The sequence below is a fragment of the Hypanus sabinus genome, chromosome 26, assembly GCF_030144855.1.
Source record: "Hypanus sabinus isolate sHypSab1 chromosome 26, sHypSab1.hap1, whole genome shotgun sequence".
NCBI lineage: Eukaryota > Metazoa > Chordata > Chondrichthyes > Myliobatiformes > Dasyatidae > Hypanus > Hypanus sabinus.
The window spans coordinates 36,158,584-36,175,599 of NC_082731.1; the positions used below are offsets into that span (position 1 = coordinate 36,158,584).

Here is a 17,016-nt window from a genome sequence, read left to right on the forward strand (position 1 = left end):
CTCATACATTAACCCCTTTGTTCCTGAGATAATTCTTGTGAACCTCCTCTGGACCCTCTCCATTTGCAGCATATCGCCTCTCAGATAAAGGGCCCAGAACTGCCCACAGATACTCCAAGTGTGGTCTGACCAACGCCCTTATAAAGTCTCAGCAATCAATATCAGCCAGGACAAAGAGTGACAAGGCTGGATATACTGCATGTCATTGAGAGGATTTGAACTCATCTTTACATGATCCCTGCGGTACATCAGCAAATCAGAAAAAAGGCAGCTGATTGACAAAGCAAGAGTGAGGCAAAATAATATGTAATTACAATAGTTTTTTGTAAACAATTCGTTCTTTTTTTAAAATAAAATTAATAAAATTAGTAAGATTATAGTGCAGGATTCAGAGGGGAGAGGGGACGCAACTGGATATATTCGGAGACTTGGTTCCATCAGAGTTTGGAGTAAGTTATATCTCTGGGAGACTTTTTCTCCATTGCAGCTTGAGCAGACTTCACAAGATCCTCAGTCTGAAGCATCGACATGTTCCACGTAGCCTGAGGAAAATCAAGGAAAGGTTTCGGTTAGTGCTGTTTGACGTGTGTAAGGTGGGTGGTGGCCACAGGACTTCTGAAACATATTGATATGACTGGCTTATTTCTATAGCTTCGGGACTGATAACACACACACACGTAAATATATTAGTGTAAAATGTGCACATAAGAATACATTTTTTCTTTGCCTTAAATCTCAAAATGCCAGAAAAGCCGTATATCAAAGGAAGAATTTTTTTCCCCTCAACTCAAGCTGGTAAAATCTGAGGTACGGTCACTTCTCAATTGCTAGGAACTTTCAGACTATTCTCGTGGTGTTCAGTATCGTGACTTTCTGAAGATTTACATAGATATTATAGTGTGGCGCTAACTGTTTAATGCTATTGTGTAGTGACTTTGGGATGACACCGGTTGTAGATCGTACTTTTGGGACAACGTATACTCTGTTTATGTTCCAAAGTTTTTCAATTTCTCCTTTTAATTCAGCATATTTCTGGTGTTTTTCCACTGATTGATTTCCGTAAGTTGTGTGTGTTTGGCATGGCTATATCTATTAAATAAGTTGTACCTGCTTGTTTATTCTGTATTATTATATCTGGACAGTTATGGATTTTCCTATCTGCAATAATTGATCGTTCATAATTTGTGGCATTCTGACTCTAAAACTGGATCAGGCTTGTATTTATAGTAAGGTGTGATTTCATTTATGAGTTTGTATTGTAGGGCAAGATTTTTATGAACGAAGTTTGCCACATGATTATTAATAATAATAATATTATTATTATTTCTTTTCGTATTTGCAGTTTGTTGTCTTTTGCATGCCTAAGATGGTGCAGTCTTTCATTCATCCTATTATGGTTATTATTCTATTATGGATTAATTTATGTTGTTTGTTATGTCTCCCCTCTCCCTGTGAAATGGGGACACCTCTTTTTCCCTTGTTAGGGAGAGAGAGAGAGCCTGTGGTGTGTCGAATACTGGGTGAACGAGTAATCTTTGGGGTACTGCAAGTCTGTGTCTTTATTGATACTTTGCTGCACGCTTGAGTGCTCGGGGGGGGGGGATCGTTGCTTTGCTGCTGCTTGTGCATAGGTGGGGGGAGCTGGGGGGGGCTTTGGGGTTCTAGCATTTAACTGTCATTCATTATTTGGGGTATTCCACTTTTTTCGTGGATATTTTCAAAAAGATTTTCAGGATGTATATTGTATACATTTCTCTGACATTAAGTGTACCTATTGAAACCTACTGAACATGCCCACAAGAAAATGAATCTCAGGGTTGTATATGGTGATGTCTATGTACTTTGACAATACATTTATTTTGATTTGGAAAAAACGTCCTATGTCTTATGGTCTTAAGGGGTTGAGAAGGAAATAGATCGGCCATGATGAAATGGGGGAGCAGACTCAATGGGCTGAATGGCCTAATTCTGCTCCTTTTCTCGTTGTCATGAGATTGGAGGCTAAGTAAAAAGTAGCAGATTCGCTAATATTTTAAAATTGCTTTTCTTTAAATATCTATTAATGTTCAAGATTTTTCCCAGAATTCAGATTTATGGATCTATTTATTTAGAGATACAGCTGGGAACAGGCCCTTCTCCGTCCAACAACCCACCGATTTAACCTCAGTCTATTCACAGGACAATTTACATTACTCAATTAATCTACTGACTGGTACATCTTTGGACTGTGGGAGGAAACCGCAGCACCCAGAGAAAACCCAAGAGCACACGGGAAGAATGTACAAACTTTCTTACAGAGGACACCGGAAATGATCTTGGAACACTGAACTAGCTGTAATAGCATCAGATGTTATATTGCGCCATCAAAGACCCCCAAAAGGGAGCACTTCTTTTAAAACTGAGTCATAGCTGAAAAGTTCTGAGCACTTGAAAATCCTATGTTTAACTCAGGCAGTGATTGAGCTCTGAGTGATTTCACAATCTACTTACACCACTTCACAATGGGAGTGACTGAGCAATGGCCTTTAATAGAGCAGCAACAAAGCTGGCAAACTATGGTCAGAACTCAAACTCGTCATAAGCCAAGTCGCAGAAACATATAAAATTATGAACGGGGTAGATAAGATAGAGACAGGAAAGTTGTTTCCACTGGTAAGTGAGAATAGAAATAGTCTCTATTTACAGAGGTTGCCTCCATTGGGCAGTAGCCTCAAGATTTGGAGGAGTAGATTTAGGACGGAAATGAGAAGGAACTGCTTTTCCCAGAGAGTGGTGAATCTGTGGAATTCTCTGCCCAATGAAGCAGTGGAAGCAACCTCAGTAAATATATTTAAGACAAGTTTGGATAGATTTTTGCATAGTGGGGAATTAAGGATTATGGGGAAAAGGCAGGTAGGTAGAGATGAGTCCATGGTCAGATCAACCATGGTCTTATTGGATGGCAGAGCAGCCTTGATGGGCCGGAAGGCCGACTCCTGCTCCTATCTCTTACGTTGTTATGAGCTAATGATGCTGAGTAACTTTAGCCTGTTGAAAATTGTCTCCATGAGTGCCAGCTCAAGGAAGCACAGAATTTCCCAGTCACATTAAAACCTGACAAACTTGTGAAGAGTTTTGCTTTTCATTGTTAAGAAGTTTTTTTTAAATAGACCTTCAAAGCAAAGCAGAAGCACAGCAGGATCCGGGTCTTGCAAACAACAAAGTGACGATGACTATGTATGTGTGCTGTCTGGTTGGGGGATAAGCAGCTCCACCAAACAGGGACCGTCGACGACCAACAAGGAGTCACTTCAAAAGAAATGAGCGAAGATGGGGAAAGCGGTCCTTAAACAATAAAGGGGATTCTCCCAGCATTCTAACGCACAAAATCCATTGTGGTTTCTAAACACAATGTGCGTTTGTCCATGTAACTCAAAATAGACAGCCATGGAACTTTCTCTTACTGTAGAGGAGTTAGTCACAGTCATTGCCTATGTAACACCCTGGTATAAGATCATGCTTTATTCTATTAATACAGTTATGCTGTTGGGCTTTTGATTTCTTTTTTGCTGATCTCCTCAAAACGTAAAAATCTATAAAAAGTGTTCCTTTAATTACATTATATAATAGACTATTTCATTTTTGCTGTTTAGAATAGAAGTTCAGTCGATTATTAAGTTAGGTTTGTTACAATTAGCCAATGGTATTTGTCTTGTTAACATTTTGGCCAATCACAGAGCGGGGGAAGGAAGAGGTTTTCAGGAAAGAAGGGGAAAGACGGTTCTTTTCGTCCTGATTGTGTGTCAGAAACTGTCAGCGCCTGTGACGCGCAATTTGGAGTTGGATCAAATGATCTAGTACTCGGCTGTCCTTGAAGAGGACCAAGAGCACGAGCGTGAGCTCACGCAGGCTCACGAGTGACTCCATTTCTAAGAGTCAAGGCGAATGTGGACCAGGTCAGCAGTCGCTCTCCACAGAGACTACGGGATCGACAATGGTCAGTAGGTGGGTCGGCAATGTGGCAGTCACTCTTCATGAAAGGTCAGAGTTCATGCAGCTGCTCTCCTCGATGCTGACCCGTGGGTGGATGTTTTTGAAATTCTGAGATTTACATGATTTTTGGACTGGAGTTTATATTGGTCTCCTTCAGTTTTCCGTGCTTTCTTTCTTGTTGCCCATTGACAGATGAGTGATACGTTTCTTTGTGTGAGAGGGAGGGGTGGGGATTTGGGGGTCTGATTTCTTGTTGGTGTATTTCTGTGTGGACGATCTGTTAGTTTTGGTGTTTGAAAGAGGGGGGATGGGGGGATTGATGCATTTGTTGCTGTTTTTGTTTGCAAGGGGGGAGTCGGGGGTTTGATGTTGTTGTCGCTGATTTTTTTTCTAGGGATGGGTTTAGGGTTTGATCTTCAGGCTGCCATTTTTACAAGTGAGCGATCTGTTAGTTTTTTTGACTGAGTGAGGGGGTGGGGGGTGTTGTGGGTTTTGTTTCTTTTTCGTATGTGTGGGGGGGGGGGTGCGGTTGAGATCTGTATTTTGTGACTACCTGGAGAAGATGAAGCTGGAGCTGTAGTCCCAAATTGAGTTCAAAACTGACTGTTCAAATGCTGTTCATAGACTTCAGTTCAGCATTCAACACAATCATCCCTCAGAAACTGAATGGAAAGCTGAGCCTGAACACCTCCCTCTGCAACTGGATCCTAGACTTCCTGACTGGGAGACCTCACTCAGTCCGGATCGGGAGCAGTATCTCCAACACCGTCACACTGAGCACGGGGGCTCCCCAGGGTAGCCTGCTCAGTCCACTGCTGTTCACTCTGCTGACCCACAACTGTGCTGCAACACACAGCTCGAACCACATCATCAAGTTCGCCGATGACACGACCCTGGTGGGTCTCATCAGCAAGAACGACGAGTCAGCTTACAGAGAGGAGGTGCAGCTGCTAACAGACTGGTGCAGAGCCAACAACCTGTCTCTGAATGTGTACAAAACAAAAGAGATGGTTGTTGACTTCAGGAGGGCACGGAGTGACCACTCCCCACTGAACATTGACGGCTCCTCAGTAGAGATCGTTAAGAGCACCAAATTTCTTGGTGTTCACCTGGTCCCCCAACACCAGCTCCATAGCAAAGAAAGCCCAGCAGCATCTCTACTTTCTGTGAAGGCTGAGGAAAGTCCATCTCCCACCCCCCACCCTCATCACATTCTACAGGGGTTGAAAGCATCCTTTTGAGAGCATCCTGAGCTGCTGCATCATTGCCTGGTTCGGAAATTGCACCATCTCTGATCGCGAGACCCTTAGTGAAGTCAGCTGAGAAGATCATCGGGGTCTCTCTTCCCACCAGCATGGACATTTACACTACACACTGCATCCGCAAAGCAAACAGCATTATTAAGAACCCCACGCACCCCGCATACAATCTCTTCTCCCTCCTGCCATCTGAGAAAAGGCTCCGAAGCATTCGTGCTCTCACGACCAGACTATGTAACAGTTTCTTCCCCCAAGCTATCAGACTCCTCAATACCCAGAGCCTGGACTGACGCCTTACTGACCTATTGTCCTGTTTATTATTTATTGTAATGCCTGCACTGTTTTGTGCACTTTATGCAGTCCTGGGTAGGTCTGTAGTCTAGTTTAGTTATGTGTTTTTTTTTCTCTGTGTTGTTTTTTTTTAACGTAGTTCAGTCTAGTTTTTGTACTGTGTCATGGTCCTGAAAAACGTCTCATTTTTACTGTGTACTGTACCAGCAGTTATGGTCAAAATGACAATAAAGATGACTTGACTGGCAACTCCCGCGACGCTGCTGGTGCTAAACTGTATCCGTCTGCCAATCCTTTGGGCTCATCACGATGTGTAAGGGGGGGGGGGGGGGTTTGCTACACGGGCAGCAGCTTACTCTCCATATCGTACTGACCTGGCTTGCGTATCTAGACAGCGAGGACGCAACATCCATGGTTGACCCTGACCGACGGCGGCCTCGCATGATCTAATTCATGGCACGTTTGTGGGGGGGGGGGGGGAGCAGGTGGTGATGAGATGTCAAGGTCTTTGCTCTGCAATACGCCACTTTATCGTTAACCATGTACTGGTACTCACAATGTAATCCAGGCCCTCCTTGACTGAGTGATCCCGGGAGTAGATCATGTTCAGCTTCGTTCCCTGCACTGCCAACGGGCTCTTGCTGGCGATCTCGGAAGCCAAGTCAAAGGCACCGTCCAACATGTTTTCCTTGTCCTGGAAGACTCGGCTTTGGACAAGAAGAGAAAAGTTAAGTTGGTGACGTTTGGCCTGGCTGTGCAGGGCAGATCCAACAGCCTAGGCCCAATCCTCCACTGTCCATTCTTATACTAGGTGATGGGGGCGGGTTGGAACCAGAGTTGTCAGCTTCGATATCCAGCCTATTGTCTCCCCTGGGTCCCTTCCTCCTATTTCTCCAATGGCCCTCTCCTATCTGATTCCTTATTCTCCAGCCCTGTGTTGGCACATGGCCAAGTGGTTAAGGGCGTTGGTCTAGTGATCTGAAGGTCGCTAGTTCGAGCCTTGGCTGTGGCTGTGTGTGTGTCCTTGAGCAAGGCACTTAACCACACATTTTTCTGCGACGGCACCAGTGCCAAGCTGTATGGGTCCTAATGCCCTTCCTTTGGACAATATCGATGGTGTGGAGAGGGGACTGCTGGTCTTCCATGAAGCCCAGGTTTGCGCACTGGAAACTTTCCAAGGAGCAAATCCATGGTGTATCAAGCCTAATGGAGGCCTACACTACTACACCTTTCCCTCCCACCTGGTTAACCTATCACCTTCCTTCTCCTTCCCCCACCTCTTTTTATTCCCGCTTTCTTTCCTGAGAAGGGGCCCGAAACATCGACTGCTTATTCATTTCCATGGATGCTGCCTGACCTGCTGAGCTCCTTCAGCGTTGTGTGTGTGTGCGTGTGTGTGTGCGTGTGTGTGTGAGTGTGTGCGCGTGTGTGCGTGTGTGTGCGAGTGTGTGCGTGTGTGTGCGTGCGTGTGAGTGTGTGTGTGTGTGTGTGTGTGTGTGTGTGTGTGTGTGTGTGTGTGTGTCTGTGTGTGTGTGTGTGTGTGTGTGTGTGTGTGTGTGTGCATTACTCTGGATTTCCGGCATTCTATAGGGAGCAGCAGGTCAATAGAAATAGGTGAGGGTCTGACCGAAGTAGGACTGAGACAGAGACTGTTCTGCATACTCCACAAAGAGCCAGATGTGGCTTGAGCAATGTAGGACTACTGGACTTGGAGGCACTTTCCTGTCAATCACGTGCTTGTGTGGCTATCGTTGATAGCAGGAGGTTCAACGCCCGGCTGATACACAGCAGGATCCCCAAAAAAAAACGTGACAAAGAGCAAATAATCAGGGCAAGTCTAGGGCCATCGGAGCTCAGGTAGAACCCTACTCACTTTGCCAAAACAACGGAGGGGGATCAGTCGCATCGCTGAGGAGGGAATCAGCAGCCTCGGTCCAGTCACTCACCAGAAGGATGACCCTAATGCGCTGACAGATCTCACGGGGTCAGGCATGAACATTCAAACAGAGCGCTTACCTCACCAGTCCACAGCGCATCGCTTCGTCGGCCATCATCTTCCTCGCCGTGTAAACGAGTTCACTCACCAGGCTACAAGACACAAGCAGGAGAAGACAATGAAGTCGAACTGAGTTGTTCCTAAGTTTTCCAACTCTCCCACATAATATAAATAGAGTTAAAAGTATCAGAACACTGAACAGGGAGGCACAGTAGAGTCCCTTCAGCCCACAATATTGTACTGAGCTGTTAACATGCTCTACAATCCAACTAACACTATTCTCCCCACTATTCTTTCACCCAAGTGCCTATCTAATAGTCTCCAAGTGTCCTTAATGTAGGGTTTCCCAACCTGGGGTCCATGGACCCCTTGGTTAATGGTAAGGCCCCAGGGCATAAAAAAGGTTGGGAAACCTGCCCTAATGTTTCATTGTACCTATGTACGATGACAATAAAGATCATTTAATTCAATTCAATGTAACTGTCTCGGCCACCACTCTGGCAGTGTGCTCCATGCACCTACTCTCTGGGTTGCCGGATCTCAGTTATTTCCGATCCCCAGGTTCACTTAGGAGCTCAGGAACGAGCGAGAAACTTTAATTTTCACGACTGTTCATTTTAAAGTTTAAACCAAGGACAGCTGCTAAGCAGGCCAAGGAACGGTGATACAAAGCAGATGAAAGACAAGAAACTAAACAGATTCAACACGGCGCGCTTGACCCCTTTACTCTCAGAAGTTCCTCAGATAAGAGAAACCAATCAATGGCTACACAATTATAACATGTGGGTAACGCGCTGACACTTAGCCAGGGATGTTCCTACACTCAAACCGCCTGTTGATGGGTCTGAACTAGATAGAGATTCACCTAACCTCATTGACCAAAAATTGATTAATGAAAAGTTGGAAAAACGAGAAGGGTGATAAACTGTTACGTAACTGCTATACTGCCTTTTGGTAGTAAGTGAAAAAAAAGCACCACATACTGTGAAAAATACATGAGTTTGTTAAAAATACAAATTGTTAGATACAAAGTATGTCAGTAAAAAAAACTATGATTAGAACTATGATTTTAGTCTTTTATTAATTCAACTAACATCTTAAAAAATTATAAAAGAACAACCGATGTCAAGATCCTACTTTTGGCATTCCCCCCCAACTTTCCTCCAAACACCTTAAAGTTATGCCCCCTCATATTAGCCAATTTCACCCAGGGGTGGGGAAGAGTCTCCACTCTTAAAACCTCTGTCAAGTCACCTCTCATCCTCCATCAGTCAACTAGGAAGGACAATGCCAGTCGGAATCTCTGTTATGCGCTGATTAATGAGATGAGGTGAATCTTAGCCGATTCAGACTCACCAACAGAAGCAGCATGGGGCCTTTCTCCGGGGGGGGGGGGGAGAGAGAGCAAGAGAGGGAAAAGAGAGAGGGAGGGGAGAGAGGGGGAGGGGAAGAGAGAGAGGGAGAAGGGAGGGGGGAGGGGAGAGAGAGGGGGAAGAGAGAGGGAGGGAGGGGGAAGAGAGAGGGAGGGAGGGGGAAGAGAGAGGGGGAAGAGAGAGAGGGAGAGAGGGAGGGAGAGATAGAGGGGGGAAGAGAGGGAGGGGAGAGAGAGAGAAAGAGGGAGAGGGGGTGAGAGAGAGAGAGAGAGAGAGAGAGAGAGAATTACTGACGAACAGAAATCCAACCCAACAGGAACCCTGCCACACCCTACTTCCTCTTTGACTTCGGTGGCAGAGAATGTTGAAAGTTCAAAGTAAGTATATTATTAAAGTGCATTATGTCACCCATATACAATCCTGAGATTTGTTTTCTTGTGGGCACTTACAGTAAGTAAAAAAAACACAATAGAACCAATGGAAGACTGTACCCAACAGAAAGGACAACCAATGTGGAAAAGGCAACGTATTGTCCAAATACAAGAAGGGAAGAAAAAGGAAAAAATATTGAGAACATGAGATGAAGAGTCCTTGAAAGTGAGTCCAAAAGTTGTGAGTCGAAAAACAGTTCAGTGATGGGGTGAGTGAAGTTGAGTGAAGTTCTCCCCTCAGCCTGATGGTTGAGGGTTAATGACTGTTCCTGAACCTGGTGGTGTGAGTCCTGAAGTTCCTGTACCTCCCTCCTGATGACTGCAAGAATCTCATGCCTGACGTGCCCTTTGCCCTGGCTCTTACGTTCAGTCCCAGTTGAGAAGATGAAGACATGTGCAGCGGTTACTTTAAAACAAACCAAAACTGCTGAGAGACTAAGGCAGGAGATCGACACCATACGACCCGCTTCCAAATAGCAAAGTCCTGAAGTAAAAAAAGGTACATTCATTCGATCCTTTATTATGAAGCCAGCAAAGACGAACAATCTTATAGCGATAAAAAAAAATGGAACTCAATTAGCAATATAGGATCTTAGCATTCGAATCAGCGTAATTAAGTGGTCTAATAATATTCCAATTGGCATTCTAGATGTATTCAAGTGTTCAGCATCCCAATTAGCGTAGTAAGTGGGCGAACTACATTAGTTTCAAGTAACGTCCCAATTAGCGCCCTATACATATACAAGCTTTCCATTCAGCATCCCAATTAGCATGGTATGTAGCCAAACTAAGGCTACGTCCACACTACGCCGGATAAATCCGTAACCGAAGCTTTTTCTCTTTGTTTTTACCCTCCATCCACACTAAAATGGTGTTTTCGTCCCCCGAAACCGGAGCTTTTCAGAAACGCTTTCCGAAGTGTGTACTTTTGAAAACACAGATTGGCCGGATCAGTGTGGACAGGGTAACCGGAGACTTCTGAAAACGCTATCAGACGGCAGCGCGCTATTTCATTGATTTCTGGAACGCAACCTAACAATTTCAGAACAGACGGCAAAGAGACTGAAGCCAGAAGAGTTAGAAATGTACTCACCAAATACTTTGACCCATAACTTACTGAATAAATAAGTATACTCACTTTGCCCTGTTTTCCGTCCTTGCTCATATGAAGGTGGTTTATTTATTTATGTAAGTACTTCTCTGACAATAGATGTGTAACAGCCTAATGTAACATTGTATGGAAATACAAGGTAACGCTGATGCAGACATGTTTTATACATTTAACAAGGTGTTTTATTAATGCAACAGTTAGTCAGTTTTTCAATGTTCGTCATCAGCCGGGTCAATCTGTCCATGAACTCCCTGTCGGTTGCCTCCGTACGCTCCAGTATTTCTTTTTTTGTACTTTTAAGTTCTCCTGCGTGAGAGCCAACAGCTGTCTGTCGTTTAAGTTTTTCTAGTCTGTAACTACACAGACACGCACTTTTACAGCGAGATTCGACACCAAACATGTCACTTGTTTTCAGTAGATGTGTCCTGCGCATGCGCAGTAGCAGGAGATTCACCGAAATATCCATTTCAATGTAGATAGAGATATTTTCAAAAATGCGTAGTGTGGACACCCATTGTTTTTACGTGAAATCGGCGTTTTCAAAATTATCCAGTCTAGTGTGGGTGTAGCCTAAGTTGGTGTTCCAGCAACATCCTAATTAGCGTTCTGTACATATTCAAGTGTTCTAGTTACCATACCAGTAACTTCCCAATTGTGGTCATTGTACCAGTAACGTTCTAATTAGCGGTCACCAAAAAAAAATCATTCCTAGTTGCTTCTATCAAAACTAAACAATTAACAAAACATGAACACATAACTACACTCATTTGCTTCTACAAGATTAGCATAATAAACACGCCATAAACTCAGGTAGATAGAGCTCGTCAGCCTGGGAAGGCAGTCCATCTAAGAGAGAGGAAACTCTGATTTCAAACCTCCGCTGCCTTGCGGCCATACCCACTCATGGGAGAGGCTTCGGGAGTAAACCCTGAGGACAAATCCGGAGCTGGAGTCCCTAAGGCAGTCCGACATTGCCTTCAACCTCGCTCTGGCAACTCCTGCGACGACACTGGTGCTCAGCTGTATCGGCCCTTGCCCTTCCCTTGGACAACATCAGTGGCATGGAGAGGGGAGACTTGCTGCATGGGCAATTGCTGGTCTCCCATATAGCCTTGCCCAGGCCTGCGCCCTGGAAACCATTCCAGGCACAGATCCATGGTCTCACGAGACTAACGGATGCCAACTACAACACAGACTGAAAGTGATACATGGCTCCTGTCAAATGCTCAGAGGTGCTTTCAACTCAAGTCAGCATTCCTTCCACCCTGTTCAGCCTTGCTGAACCAACTATCTGCCAGTGCTCACAGCTCCACCCAGAAAACCTTGTTTTGTAGGATCATCATGCACAGAAACAAGTCTTTTGGCTCAGTGAGTCAGAACAATTTACACTAATCCTGCACTCATTCCATTTACTTTCCCCATGTTCCCATCAATTCCAGCACTCACAAAGGAAGAATTAGTTTGGGATTGATACAGACTCTTAGATAGGGAGCAGAGTAGTATGAATAATCAGTGGTTACTTCAGCGTGGACTTTCACAGCCAGACAGCGTCTATGGAGGAGGCCTTCTGGTGAGCTTTAAGGGTAACAAAATTTGAAGTTAATTAGATCAATCCACACAAGGGAAGGAACTCTGAAAATGGGAGCTAGCAAATGTTTCAACCTTATCTAACTAATTGCTTTAAAAAGTCACTTTCCAAGCTTTAACATGCACTGTGGAAACAAAGCTTTCTCAAACAAGCAGGCTTGGAGTGTCTGATCTTGTAATTTGCCCTCTGTTCAGTTTCTAATACAATTACAGTGTGAAACCTGCTTCAAGTTTGTGAGAATTGGAGGAATGTGGATGGGTAATGAAAACCTGGATTTTTATAAGTGCTCTTTGTCATCTTCATTATGTGCCATGTCGTATCTTGGTCTTGGCAAAACTCTTCCACAGAAGTGGTTTGCCATTGCCTTCTTCTAGGCAGTGTCTTTACAAGACGGGTGACCCCAGCCATTATCAATACTCTTCAGAGATTGTCTGCCTGGTGTCAGTGGTCGCATAACCAGGACTTGTGATCTGCACCGGCTGCTCATACGACCATCCACCACCTGCTCCTGTGGCATGACCCTGATCAGGGGGTCTAAGCAGGTGCTACACCTTGTCCAAGGGTGACCTGCAGGCTAGCGGAGGGAAGAAGCACCTTATTACCTCCTTTGGTAGAGACGTATCTCCACTCCACTACCCTTTAGTCACAAATAAATCCACAACGGATTTGAGAATCAGAAGGTGTTGAGAATGTGGGACTGGCGGTCATGGGGAGTGCTTTGAGAGGTTGGTCATGATTAGACTTAACTTCGCTCAATCAAGGAACTGGACCCGATGCAATTTGCCTACCAATACGATTCTTGACTTCCTCATCTGCAGAACACAGTCAGTACGGATCAGTAATAGTATGTCTTCTTTCACTGACAACCAACAGGATGTGTGTTTAGCCTAATGCTCGGCTTCCTCTATACACACATTACTGGGTGGCTAAAAGCACCTCAGACACCGTCTAGAAATTTGCAAATGAAACCTACTGTTGTTGACAGAATCTCAGGCGGTGACGAGAAGGCGCACAGGAGCGAAATGGATCGTTAAGTAGTGTCACAATGACAACCCTGCACTCAACGTCAGCCTTCAAGAGGACCACAACCTTGTCGTAGGGTTTGGAGGCCTGTGTACCTCAATGACCCAGAGAGCTATGTTGGCTGGAGTCAGGGCTTTATGCTTTGTCTCTTGGTAGGGTCACCCAGGTCAAAGGGCAGAGGCCAGACTCAGAGTGGTCCAGATTCGGGGGTTCAGCTCACAGGTAACAACTCTGACTGGTCAAACAAAATTGTTACGGAAACAGCAATGAAGAATCCTTCTACATCTGAGTGTGACGGTATTCCTGAGTCTCCACCCGGGACTTGCGTGGCTAACAGTGAAAACCGAGAGGAAGCTACTGACACGATGGAGGAAGCCCTGAACACCGCCAGAGATGGGGGACCTTCATTGCTGCCCCAAATGCCAGCAGCGTAACAGGAAGTAAATACTCAATATCAGCAAGGTTGTATTGTAGACTTCAGGAAGGCAGAGTTGGGGGAGCATCACCAATCCTCACTGAGAGAGTGAGCAGTTTCAAAGTTCCTGGGTGTCAACATCTCTGAGGATGTGTCCTGGGTCCAACCTAATCACAATGAAGGCACGCCAGCGGCTATGCATCAGGAGTTTAAGATTTGGTATGTCACTAATATGCTGGAAAATTTCCACAGACGTACAGTGGAGAATATTCTGGATGCTGCCTGCATCACTGTCTGGCATAGAGGCTCAATTGTGCAGGTCTGAAAGAGGCAGCAGAGTTGTGAACTCAGCTAGCTTCATCACAAGCACAACCCTGACCATCATAGAGGACATCCTCAAAAGCCGGTGCCTCAAGATGGAGCCATCCATCACGAAGGACCCTCACCATCCAGGACAAGTCCTCTTCTCATTACTACCATCAAGCAGGAGATGCAGGGGCCTGAAGATTTTAGGATTAGTTTCTTCGTCTCTGCCATCAGATTTCTGAACAGGCCACGAATTCATGAATCTGGCTTGGTACAGATCAAATGCCTAAACGCCTCCTCTGTTGCATCACTTGTCTTTCTCCAGTGTAACTCAAAGCAATTTGTTACATCTGCATTGTACTGCAAAAGAACAAATCTCACGACATGACCACCTTTACACAGAGTGCAGGAATGCAGCATCCATCATCAAGAGCCCCCACCATCCTGGCCATGCTCTTTTCTGGCTGAAGAAGGTACAGGAGCCTCAGGTCCCACACCACCAGGTTCAGGAACAGTTATTACCCCTCGACCATCAGGCTCCTGAACCAGAGGGAGTAACTTCACTCTTTTGCACACTGATTGTTGGTCGATATTTGTTGTGTGTGCGTTTTCAGTGATTCCATTCTGTTTCTTTGTAGTTACTGTAAATTCCTGCAGGGTAGTATATAGTACGGTGAAGGATAGGTGTGCTTTAATAATAAATTTACTTTGACCTTTGAACTGTCAGTGATAATCGCAAACCAGAGGGGATAACTTCACTCTACTCTTCACTGAGCTGTTTCCACAACCTATAGACTCACTTTCAAGGACACTTCATCTCAGGTTCTCAATAATTATTACTTATTTACTTATAATGATTATTATTTTCTTTGCATTTGCAGAGTTTGTTGTCTTTTGCACGTTGTTTGTTTGTCCATCCTGTTGGGTGTGGTCTTTCATTGATTCTACTGTGTTTCCCAGAAAATGAATCCCAGAGTTTTATATATGTAATCTTAAAATTTAATTTTGAACAATAAATCTGCTTCTGGATGGAGTTTGTCGTATTTAAGAGAGGAAGTCTGACGGATAACGAAGGAGAGAGGTTAGACCGATCAAAGTTAGATAACACGAGTTTGGGAGGAGAGTTGTGTGGCACAGAAACACGAGCACGGATGTCGGGTTGAATGCAAAACTCAGTGTCACTTCTGGGATGTTCTCATACTAGCAAAAATGCGCAGCTTACAAAAAAACAGAGCAAATTAGTTGCATCATTTTCTTACCAAGGAAGCTGGTCAGCCGGGTGCAGAGAATGAGAGTGCCGGCAAAGAACTGGAGAGAGTCAACAAGGGAGAGCAGTCACAAGGGTGCAAGGCGGAGGGTGAGCGTGCAGTGCAAGGCAGGGCAAGTCCGGACTGAGATCAAGGCTTACTGACGGCAAAAGAGTACCTGGCATTTCCGATAACTTTGGGCAGTCGCTGCAATGTTCCCACATCAGCTGCCATTCCGATGTCCACCTCCTGGGCAGAAAGAGAAGTATTATTTATTCAGGGATACTTCCAGCCCACCAAGCCACACCACCCAGCAACTAACCCTAGTCTAACCACAGGACAGTTTACAATGACCAATCCACCTACTAACCGGCACGTCTTTGGACTGTGGGAGGAAACCGGAGCACTTGAACTCTTGATGCCGAGCTATAATACCATCGCGCTAATCGCTACGCCACCACTAGAGACTGAATTAGGCCATTCAGTCCATCAAGTCTGCTACACCATTTCATGATGACTGACCCATTTCCCTCTCAACCCCATTCTCCTGCCTTCTCCCTGGAACCTTTCGTGCTCTGACTTATCAAGAATCTAAAAACCTCTGCCTTAAATACACTCAATGACCTGGCCACCACAGCCACCTGTGGCAATGAATTCCACACATTCACCACTGTGGGCCCCCTAAACTGGATGAAGCTCTAACTGGAAAGGATAGGATATCAACCAATAATTTTCTGTTAGACCATAAGACATAGGAGCAGAATGAGGCCATTTGGCCCATCAAATCTGCTCCAACATTCAATCATGGCTGATCCTTTTTTCTATCTCCTCCTCAACCCCAGTTCCCGGCCTTCTCCCCGTAACCTTTGATGCCATGTCCAATCAAGAACCTATCAATCTCTGCCTTAAATACACCCAGTGACCTTGCCCCCACAGCTGCATGTGGCAACAAATTCCACAAATTCACCATCCTCTAGCTAAAGAAATTTCTCTGCATCTCTGTTTTAAATGGACGCCCCTCTATCCTGAGGCTGTGCCCTCTTGCCCTAGACTCTCCCACCATGGGAAACATCCTTTCCACATCTACTCTGTCTAGGCCTTTCAACATTTGAAAGGTTTCAATGAGATCACCCCTCATCTTTCTAAATTCCAGCTAGTAAAGACCCAGAGCCATCAAATGTTCCTCGTATGATAACCCTTTCATTCCTGGAATCATCCTTGTGAATCTCCTCTGTTTACGAGACCAAAGCCTTATCAGTTGGCCACCGCAAGGTGTTAAAGTCCACACAGATCTATTTCGCAGAGTTCAGGAGGGCAAAGCTTTAAACAAATCCCAACGAATCCCAAGTTGGGTAAGTCCCAAAAACTGATCGAGCATCTTTCGGCTCTCACACTAGCTCACAGCCAATGAAGTGCATCTGTCATCACTGATGTAATGAAACAGCAGTCCACTTGTATGAGGTCCCACAAATGTCAACGTGATAACAGACTGGTAGCCTGCTTCAGTGACATGGATTGAAAAATTGATATTAACCAGAGCACTGGAAATATCTCCAGTCATCTCTATAAAATATTGCCACCAGGGGGATTTAAAAAATTCTTAAGATAGACACATGGATGATAGAAAAATGGAGGGCGATGCATGACAGAAGGGCTAGATTGATCTTAAGAGTATACCGTGCTCTTTTCTTGCTGCTGCCATCAGGAAGAAGGTACAGGAGCCTCAGGACTCGCACCACCAGGTTCAAGAACAGTTACTACCCCGAAACCATCAGGCTCTTGAACAAAAGGGGATAACTACACTCATCTATTGAGATGTTCCCACAACCGATGATCTCAATTTAATGACTCTTTTATTGTGTTATTTCATGTTTGTTATTTATTGCTATTTATTTATTTATTTATTTATTTGTATCTGCATTTGCACAGATTGTTGTTCATCGATCCTGTTACTGTTCCATAGACTTGCTGAGCATGCCCACAGAAAAAGAATCTCGGGGTTGT

The 17,016-nt window shown here is 44.8% G+C and overlaps 1 protein-coding gene across 1 annotated transcript in view; it reads right to left on the reverse strand.

The window, feature by feature from the left end:
• Positions 1–288: 288 nt before the first annotated feature.
• ech1 (enoyl CoA hydratase 1, peroxisomal) overlaps positions 289–17,016 on the reverse strand; it is a 39,654-nt gene continuing 22,926 nt past the window's right edge. The window contains exons 7-10 of the mRNA XM_059950835.1: positions 15,191–15,261; positions 7,539–7,610; positions 6,079–6,229; positions 289–542 (exon numbers count right to left, since the gene is read on the reverse strand). Of these exons, the coding sequence (XP_059806818.1) occupies positions 438–542; positions 6,079–6,229; positions 7,539–7,610; positions 15,191–15,261 (399 nt within the window). The 3' untranslated portion in view covers positions 289–437. The remainder of the gene's footprint in view (positions 543–6,078; positions 6,230–7,538; positions 7,611–15,190; positions 15,262–17,016) is intronic.